General features: G+C 38.4%; 1 protein-coding gene across 1 annotated transcript; it reads right to left on the reverse strand.

Moving 5' to 3' along the window:
* Nucleotides 1-2,473: 2,473 nt before the first annotated feature.
* Nucleotides 2,474-4,174, reverse strand: LOC121054878 (F-box protein At5g65850-like). The gene has a single exon (XM_040525656.1). The coding sequence runs from the start codon at nucleotides 4,069-4,071 to the stop codon at nucleotides 2,809-2,811; it is 1,263 nt and encodes a 420-aa protein (XP_040381590.1). The 5' UTR covers nucleotides 4,072-4,174; the 3' UTR covers nucleotides 2,474-2,808.
* Nucleotides 4,175-10,573: the final 6,399 nt, after the last annotated feature.

Genomic DNA, 10,573 nt, shown 5'->3' on the forward strand with positions numbered 1-10,573 from the left:
ACAAAATGTGTCAAAGGACAATGAATTATTGGTTCATTTCAGCTGTGTAAAATGTCTGGTGCATGCAACTGGATATAACACTAGAGTCAACTGTTACAAACTTGAATCTTGGCTAACATAATTGAATAAAAAATGTGGCCCAATATTGTCGTTAAATTAAGGAGCATTCACGAAAGGGAGATTATGTTTGTCTTTTATCATCAGATTAAATTTGGTTTAAGCTGATTGGTGCCGAGAACACAAATTTTCCACTTTTTCCCGACCAAAATAAGAAGTTTTGGCCTTTTGATCGCCAAACTTTTAGATGTCAACTTTGTCTTGTATAATTCAATTGCTACGGACTACAAATATTAAAACCAACACGGCTGATGGCGACCAACTCGAGCAAAATCTCGATGAGTCTCCTGTAGTTCGGTACAAATCCATAATTATTTGAATGGGAAATCGTACTGCTATGGCATGTTAGAATTTCTAGGTATTGACAAATGTTGAATTATCTTTTTTTTTTACTTTTGTTTCAAAACATAGAGCAAAATCTTGCGGATTTTTAAACCACCAATCCGCTCTATGGTTTGTGTTAGTGGCCTAGGGCCGTGTTCGACCAAGGCGGTAAGATAACTTATCCTCCTCGTTTTTTACGCGCACGCTTCCCGAACTTATAAACAATGTGTTTTTTGCAAAATTTTTCTATAGAAAAGTTGTTTTTAAAAATCATATTAATCTATTTTATATTTTTTTAATAATTAATTAATCATGTACTAATTTATTGCTGCGTTTTCTGCACCGAGTAAGTTAACTTATCACCCTCCATCCCTGAACGCGGCCTAGATCTGATGTGCTAAGGAGTTGGTGTAGGAGGGAGTCTAGGGTTAATTTAGGTGAAAGAGAATAGTCCCCTAGGCTCGGAGGGAGACTAAGGTAGGATTGTCATGATAAGGGGCGTTTTGGTAGAGGTTGTACGTGGTAGTAAAGAAGCGAGAACAAAGGAGGGTGTTAAAGAGCGGAGACTGCAATGGATCCATGGTCGAAAGCCCAAAATTGCTAGAGATAGAAAATGGTAGTGTAAGTATATGGCCAAATGGGTTGTCCGATCTGAGCACGACTAGGCCTAGATCTAAGATCAGTCGTGCGGGCATGGTTCGACCTACACACCCGGCCAGCCCGTGCCCACACACTTGCTGCACCAATGACCTATACACGGCCCCATAAGACTTAGGTTGTGACGGGATGGTCCTAAGGCATAAAAGCCCACCTTGCTCCTCTATGGAAAAATATTTTACCCTCTCCTTTGGGTCACCTCTTATATGACTGGAATAAGTGGCTATTTGGATCCAGAGACTTTTTTTTGTCCATTGTCACATCGAATGTTTCAACATTAATTAGGAGTATTAAATATAGACCGATAACAAAACTAATCATATAAATAAAGGCTATTTCATTAGACAAATTTTAAAGCCTAATTAATTCACAATTAGCAATTGTTTACTGTAGCATCACGTTCGCTAATCATGGACTAATTAGGCTCAATAGATTCGTCTCGCGAAATAGTGCAGAGTATGAGGTGAGTTTTATTAATAGTTAATATTTAATACTTATAATTAGTGTCCAAACATTCGATGTAACAGGAACTTAAAAAAAAGCTGAGGGGAAACAAATACCCTCTAAGTCTATTTTGCATCCTTTATCCCTTTAGGACATGTATTAGACTATTATTTTGGCTCTCTCATTTATTTTGTCTTCATGATCTTTAGACCGTGTCGTGTCGGGCCGGGTCACCGTGCCAAGGCAGAGGCCCAAGCACGGCCCAACGGTTGGCCCATGCCGGCACAAACCCGACACCAGTTGGGCTGTGTCGTAGGCCCTTGGGCCTTTTGGCCTATACCATTCCTCTAGGGTGTGGGGCCCGTGGATAAGCTGAATAGCTGATAACTTCTCGCATGCTTAATTACTTCCTTCAGCATGAACAGAACTGTCATTTGGAACAGTATCTGAGCAATCTACACAATCCTACAAGAAATGATATCAGGTAAGCCTGTCACACAAGAACATTGCATGTTGCATGATCTAAGACGAGACAACTGAAAGCCAAACAAAAATTACCCATTGGAATTCAAGTTATTCCACTATCCAAACATGGACTAAAAACTATGCTCACCAGCTTCATACATTTGAAGTAGAGCAGGACAACTGAAACTAAGAAATCACCACTCTCAGTAGACTCCCTTTGAGATTCTAACAACTCGGCAAGAAGATAATTCTAGCAAGGAATCTCAAAAAGAGAAACACAAATGCTACCATGTCTGAACTCTGAAGGATGACATATGATCTGCAGATCAGGTCTAGTAAGTTTAGACCACATCACTTTATCTAGATAAAGGAACCTTTTATTGATCTCAAAGATGACATAATCATTTAAAGACCACTTTCGGCGTCTGCATAACTAAGATGTACACAGCCAAAGACCACACCACTCTTAGAGACCAGATGACTCGTATAACTGATCAAGGGCACATCATACATCACCTGCTACAAGCTTACAACTCCTCGGCAATCTACACATCCAACAAGCTTCCTGTAAAGAAACCCTTGGGAGATTCTTACAACTTGGCAAGAAGATAATCCTAGCAAGAAATCTCAAAAAGAGAAACACAAATGCTACTACATCTCTGAACTCTGAAGGATGACTTATGATCTGCAGATCAGGCACAGCAAGTTCAGACCACACACCACTCCTAAACACCAGATGACTTGTAGTAGAACTGATCAAGAGCACACACCCAACAAGCTTATTACAACTCTCTCAGCATTCTACACACCCAGCAAGCTTCCAGTGAAGAAGCCAAGTGAGTGGATGTTCCTGACATCCACCAAGTCTGAGCTCAAGGTTTCAGTTTCAGGGTCATACAGCCGCACCAGCCGCCTTGTGTACTGACCCTGGACGTTGGATCTGGCCACATGAATGTAGATGACAATCCTGCCATCATCCAGGACAAGTGAGGGGTTCACCCAGGGGAAGTAGTGTTCAGCATCCTGCGCAGTTTTGCCCAATCCAATCCTGTGTTTCCTGTCCCAGGTATCCTTGTCTGAATCCACCAGATACCAGAGGTCGACGAAAGAATCGATCTTGGGGTCTCGGTAATCCGTGTGCTGAGCCACCACCAAGACATTGTTCAGCTCGGCCATGGACAGATTCTGGTAGACCTCCATTTCTTGAGGCTCGGGGAGGATGTCGTCGATGCTGTTGAGCTCGGGGTAGCTGGTGATGGGTCCTTGGAGAAAGGAGGTCCATTTCTCGGTCTTGAGGTCGAAGAGCGCCATGGAGTCCATCTCCGGCTCCGGCTGGTCGCCGTCGCCGGCGCCGCCGTTGGGACGGCCGTCGAGCAGGAAGTGGACCACGCCGTTGACCACCGCGCCGCCGATGGCGTCCGTCCTGACGCACAGCGGGAGCGCCGCGATGGCCCGCCACGGCGTGCGGGCGTGGCCGCCCTCGCCGAGCGTGAGGATTTCGAAGATCTGCTCGGGGCGCTGCTTGTTGCGGTGGTCCGTGAGGACGCGGAGCACCTTGTAGTCGCCGTTGCTGGCCCTGCCGTACTTGAACGAGCCGTCGAAGTCGCTCAGCTGCCGGCGAGGAGCGTGCGCTCTCGACAGTCCCTGCGGCAATGGGAGCGCGGCGCCGGTGACCGGGTTGAGCAAGGCGGCGTTGCAGCTGTAGGACTCGGTGACGCAGACCAGGTCGAGGCGGGTGGGGAGCACGAGATGGGTGCCGCTATGGCGGACGCGCTTGACGACGTTCCCGGACAGGTCCATGAGGAGGACGTCCACCGAGGGGAACGACTCGAAGTCGAGCACGCCGCCGACGAGGAGCGTGGCCCGGTGGCGCGCGGCGTGCGTGGCGGCGAAGGCCGCGTCGCAGGCGACGGCGCGCCAGGCGCGGCAGACCGCGCGGAGGCGGCACACGTCCTTGGCCGCCAGCCGCAGCAGCACCTCGAACAGCACGTCGGCGGGCAGGGCGGCAGCGCCGCCGCCGCCGCCGTCGCCGCGCAGCCTCGAGCACTGGCCGCGCGACGCCATCGCTCGCTTTCGCTGAGCTGCAACAAGTCAAAGAAGATCACAACTCGCGCGCAGAATTTGGCGGGTAATTACTAATTAGAAATCAAGAACACTAACCGGCGCCGGCGCCGGCGAGGCAAGGGGGGGCGGCGGTGGAGAGGAGGCACTAGCTTGCTGCTGTTAAATACTACTCCATGGCAACGGATCGGGTTTGGTAAGGATGGAGCAATTACCCGTTGCCGGTAGAATTCTCTAAGTTTCCGTGGGTAAAATCTTATACCTGTATCTGGACCCGTCGAGTATCGGGAGGGTATCGGGTACTTGTCGAATCTACCTTTTCACATGTCAAAACCACGTCAAAATAACTATTTCAACTTATACAGCAAACTAAATATATTACTTGTAATACAATATTGCACCACACATAAAAAGTTTAACTAATACAACATATTGTTTCTAATAAAATATTTTAACAAATACAACAAACTAATCGTAGTGGTAACAACATCACATAAACATTATATTTTTTTCATATTCAACCATTTAATATTACATCATAAATCAAAAGTTTAAGACATAGGTCATTTCAAAGTTTTATGTTAAAAGAGAGTATATCATAAATATTATTACATGTATGACATAATAAGTTTTTAGACAAAATTCAATATGTGGACTAATACTCCACGGTTTATCCGCGGATTGAGGGAGATACCCATACTCGTACCCAGGTCGATTTGAATCGAATACAGATACTACAAGTGAATAAAAAATCATACTCATACCTGTCTCCATCGGATCAGGTACCCGCCAGGTACCGTTACCTGTATCCGAATCACCATCCCTACTCCTCCTGCTGCTCCACAGCAATGGCGACAGCGAGAGCGATGGAGGGGAGGGGGGGGTAGCGGTGGCCAGCAGGGTGCATTATTGTGCCGCGGGAAGGGTGGGAAGCTGCAACAATTTTAACCAATCAGCAGGAGGGAACTCCTGTGGATTGTACTACTGCCCAGTAGGGCTCGTACTCCTCTATTTCAATAATTGTTGTTGGTCCTCTGGACAACCAACGCTCTTCGGAACAACCACACTTAGATCGAGAAAATTTAAAAAAAAGTGTCATATCAAATATCTGATTGGATGTCAAAAGGGGTTTTTGGACAGGAATGAAAAACGAATTTCACGGCTTGCCTAGAAACCGCGAGACGAATTTTTTGAGCCTAATTAATCCGTCATTAGCACATGTTGGTTACTGTAGCACTTATAGCTAATCATGGACTAATTAGGCTCAAAAGATTTGTCTCAAAATTTCTTCCATAACTGTGTAATTAGTTTTTGGTTCATATATGTTTAATGTTTAATTTAGGTGTTCAAAAATTCGATGTGATGTTTTTGAAAAAAAAAATTTAGGAACTAAGGAGGCCTTGTTTAGTTCTCAAAAAATATTTTGAAAAACATTACATCGAATTTTTAGACATCTAAATAAAGCATTAAATATAGATGAATTAAAAAAACTAATTGCACAGTTATGAAAGAAATATGGAGATGAATCTTTTGAGCCATAAGTGCTACCGTAACCAATATGTGCTAATGAAGGATTAATTAAGCTCAAAAGATTTGTCTCGCGGTTTCCAGGCTAGCCGTGAAATTCGTTTTTTCATTCATGTCCGAAAACCACTTCCAAAATTCAGTCAAACATTTGACGTGACACTTCTTCTAAAAAATTTCTCAATCTAAACACCACCTAAATATAATTTTTCTTGTTATTTTTTGTTTATATATATATAATGAATATTTAATTTTTATTGAAATATTATTTAGGCCTCATTTATATGTATTGTTTGATGTTTTTATAAAGTAAGTATTTTAAAATTTATTAATAAAGAAAGTTTTAAAAGTTTGATCGTACCGGTAATAATCACGACAGGATGGAATCCAAGATGATGTTTGCGATGGCTAAAAGGACGGTTTGATAAAGACTTGTCAGCCGAGGGCTTGAGAGTTTGGACATGCGGAGAAGAGAAACCACGGCCGGTGTGGTTCACTGTGGTTTTGCGGTTCACTTGTGTTTGGTTGCTGTGGTTTAGCCCCCGTTCAAATTGGGTTGGGTCTGAACCTGACCCAATCCCAAAAAAACCTGAAACTATTTTAGTTAATTAGATCCATATCATTATAAATTTACTAGTTTAAAAATATGTTATTACTATTCGATTAATTGTAAGGATGCTATTATGATTTCAGAACTATTTAAAATATGTCACTCCATGTCCTTTCGGTGTTTTTTTTAAAAAAATAGATCATATTGCCCCTCTGCTGTTCCCTGCACCATTGATATGTGCAAAGGACGATTTGGTCCGAAAATAGCATATTTAAAATAGTTCTAAAATTATAATGACATCCTTACAATTAATCGAAATTAATCGAATAGTAAGGATATATTTAAAAACTAATAAATTTATAATGACATGAATCTAATTAACACCAACAAACTATTTTGATCGTATATCGATTCGGGTTTGGATGTAGGTATTAAAGATCGAAAGCCTAAATTTTGTGAAAAACTTGGTCGGTCCTAGAAAGCAAAGGGGTCAGGTCAAGCCTACTAAGCTTTAATTTTCTATGGGGCATTGAGTCTCGGATTAGGGTCACGCCTAAGGTCTGGCTTTCTGTGGACCCGGCCCAACACGGGGTTTGGACATGCCTGCTCCTCCCGGTCACCCGATCCTTGCCAAAGATCTCTAATAGCTCATCCATCTCATCCTTCATCTTAGAAATAGACTTCATCTTAGAAATAGAAGATAAAGAGTAAAAATTGAGCTCCAGCAGAACATCTATCTCATCATCTATATTTAGATGTCATCCGTATTAGGAGAGAGAAACTTTATATTTAGATGGTCTCTCCAATCCTCCAAATAGATATAGATGATGCTATATAGATGATCTGCTAAAGTACAAAGGGATATAAAGGATGAAAGTATTTTAAATGATTATCCAAATCCAAATAAAAATATGGATGACTAAATTTAAATGAGTGATTGAGGATGATCTTATATCTCTTCACTGACTAGCTCAAATACTCTCACTGCCTCAAATCATTGCATAAAGACGTGGCGACCATTCGGGTCTTTTAACTTGTTCCATCCGTTTTTTATACTACTGTAAATATGCTAGTCCATCACCACAACCAACTCATTGTTTTTATCTATACTATTAAAAATAATGGTAGATTTCATATATTAACCGTTCTCACTAACTCTATCTATTTATTATGAGATAAAAGAACCGGGATATTAATATACTCATATATCAAGAACGTAACAACTAAAATATGACACATGGAATAAATAATGTTAACACATGTTATAATATTTTTTAAAATTAAATCTTGTTGCCACGTATGGACAATGTGCTAATAAAATATAATATAGCTACCTGATAGTGACAGTTTTAGAGATGCTACTTCAATAATAGTAATTGTAAAAAGTATGCTATTTTAAATAAAAAGAGTTACATATCACTTTGTTTAATGATAAATCTAAAAAGACACCATTCTTAGGTGATCGATCTGTTTTGATTTTTTGTTACTAATAGTCAAAACTTGAAATATTTGAGTTTACTAATATGTTGTCTGATTTTTTTTCTACCCAAAAAGCAAATAATGGTTGTGATTTACTCCCTTCATTCTAAAATAAATTCATCTTTTTATTTTTATATATAACCTTTGACTCTTTGTGTTATTTAAAAAATTACAATTAATATTTTTTATTATTAAAAGATAAAACATAAATAGTAATTTACGTATGAATATTTTTTGAACTTTTTTCATAAATTTTGGATGATCCATCGTCGAACATATAAATAAAAAATAAAGTTTTGAGACCTAAATAAAATCAAGGAGAGAGTCATTAAGGAGAGAGAAAAGTTGCGAGGTTTTATGTCTGTCAAAGAGTTGGAAGCTGCAGCAATTTTAGCCAATCAGCAGGAGAAACTCCTGTCGATCGTACTACTACGGCTAGATTTATGGACCACTCACGAGAGCTTGGAATCCAAGAGAGTGAGATGACGCGCGAAAATATTCTTATAACTTTGTTTGGATATTTTGGCGCCGTTTATTCGGGGAAAAGAAAATTTTTAGGTACGTTTGACCGAGCGGGGAATAGGTTTTAGATACAAATAAAATAAACGAATTTTATAGTTCGACTAGAAATCACGAGATAAATCTTTTGAGCCTAATTAATTGGTTAACACATGAGGGTTTCTGTAACACTTATAGCTAATCATGTACCTGTTAGGCTCTAAAGATTTATCTCATGATTTATCTTCTAACTATGCAATTAATTTTTTTTTCTTTCATCTACATTTAATGATCTATTTAGATATTTAAATATTCGATACGATGTTTTTAAGAAAAAGTTTTTGGAGCATTTATTTTTCTTGTTTATCACTTAAATAATAGAAAATTAACAATATAGATTAATATAACACATATTCCTCTACAAATATTAATTTTAAATTCGCTTATATAATTTGTGAAAAAAATTCGATTGGCTATCTGAAAAGAAAAGGCAGTGGATGTGCTGCAGTCTGCAGATATGCCAGATTGTGTTTCTGATGGAGGGGGATGTCTTTGGAAGAGAAAAAAAATGATTCTAATGCCTAAAAAGGACAGCTTGATATGGACTTGTCTTGTCACTGGAGGGCTAGATTTTCGACGTTGCAGAGAAACCACGGTCGTCGATCGTGTCCACCGTGGTTTCCGGGACTGCTCCCCGACCGTGGTTTGGGGACTGGTCCATGTGGTTTCAAAAGTACCGATACCTTCTTTCCTTAGTAACTTTATTTCTGCTTCTAACTTTAACCATTTGTTTTATTTAAAAAAATTATATAAAATTTAGAAAAGTTAGTCACACGTAAAGTTCTACTAGTAGCAATAAAAATATTAATCATAAAAATTTTAAATAAAACGAAGAGTCAAAATATTATATCTAAAAACTGAAAAATGAAGTTATGGGGCGGGTGTAGCAATGGACTAGTCAAGTACTGGTAGGCTTTGCTTGTCTCCTCTCTCTCTTTAGAGCATTTTCAACCCATAACACTATATATGGTTTTTATAAACTTTCCATCATCAAGAAACTAGTACTAGACACTATTTTTCCAATGTAAACATCACTATTTTATACTTAAATTTAATGCTACTTATCTCATATAATATTTTGATGTTATGTAGAAACCATGTCTCATGTTAGACATGGTTTTATTTTCTTTTCTCGTTTGTTCACTTGCCACATCATTTTCATCCTATATGGTAACTTATTTAATGCTATGAACATCATCCTATTCATTGGGTTGGGAATGCCCTTGTCATTACATTAATGGGTGAAAGTAAGTAATAAATACACTAGGGATATATGTTGGGATAATTATATTATATTTGATAAAATAAATTATAATAACTTTATTTTTCGTTTTCCGTGTTTGACCATTCGTCTTATTTGAAATATTTTACGATTGATACTTTTATTATTACTACTAGATAATAAAATATGAATAGTACTTTATACGTCATAATTATTTTTTAAGTTTTTATATAAATTTTTCAAATAAGACGAATGGTCAATCGTTGGATACGGAAAAACGAAAAATAAAGTTATTATGAGCCAGAGATAGAGATAGTAGTATTTTAGCTTTGTACGGGTCCATGGCAGCGAGTGAAAAATAAAGTTATTTTGTAACGGATGTAAATAGAGTATAACACTGGCACAATTAAGTATTATAGCCACGTTTTCCTGTATTTAGTTTGGTTCTACGTCCGTTCTTATGTTTGATGTCATTGACTTTTTAGATTTAGACATAATCGTTTCTCTTATTCAATTTTTTATTTAAATATATAAAATTATGTCATACTTAAATTTTCTATAATAATAAGTCAAATTATAACAAAATAATTAATACTTAAATGATTTTTTAAGAAGATAAATAGTCAAATGTAAATATGAAAGTTAACAACGTTAAGTAAAGGAGGAGGGAGTATTAAATTTTGGCAACCCCAAATATGACTCTACAACTTTTGGTTTTGGCTCATGTTAACCTTAAACCAAATATAATTTTACTTGCATAATAATACTAGTAATGAGAAATTTTAATACACATATTTTACCGCTAATTTTGGTCAAAAGACCAAACCATCCCATAATAGTACAATTTTGGTTTTGGCTCATGCTAATTTTAAAATTATAAGTCCACGAGTAAAAGAGTCAGCGTTAACATGAAATTAGCATATTAAATTGTTAGCCAGTGTATTAAATGAGTTGGGTCTCATATTATTTTATATTTGACTTGGAGTATATAAAAATGGCTTCCGCTCTGATTGGGCTACATGCATTGAAGCTTAAAGCTTATATGTATAATAGTTTAGCTATAAGGGTTACATTCTTTTATAGTTTGCTTCGTTCTTTAACCTATATTTCTCTTACATTCTTTCTTATATGGTTTGTGCATGCTTTTCGAACTACTGAACATTGTATTTTAA

This window comes from Oryza brachyantha, chromosome 7 (genome assembly GCF_000231095.2).
Source record: "Oryza brachyantha chromosome 7, ObraRS2, whole genome shotgun sequence".
Classification (NCBI taxonomy): Eukaryota; Viridiplantae; Streptophyta; class Magnoliopsida; order Poales; family Poaceae; genus Oryza; species Oryza brachyantha.

Excerpts from the sequence above, each read along its gene's own strand:
- LOC121054878 (XM_040525656.1), bottom strand. The coding sequence starts at position 4,071 with ATGGCGTCGCGCGGCCAGTGCTCGAGGCTGCGCGGCGACGGCGGCGGC.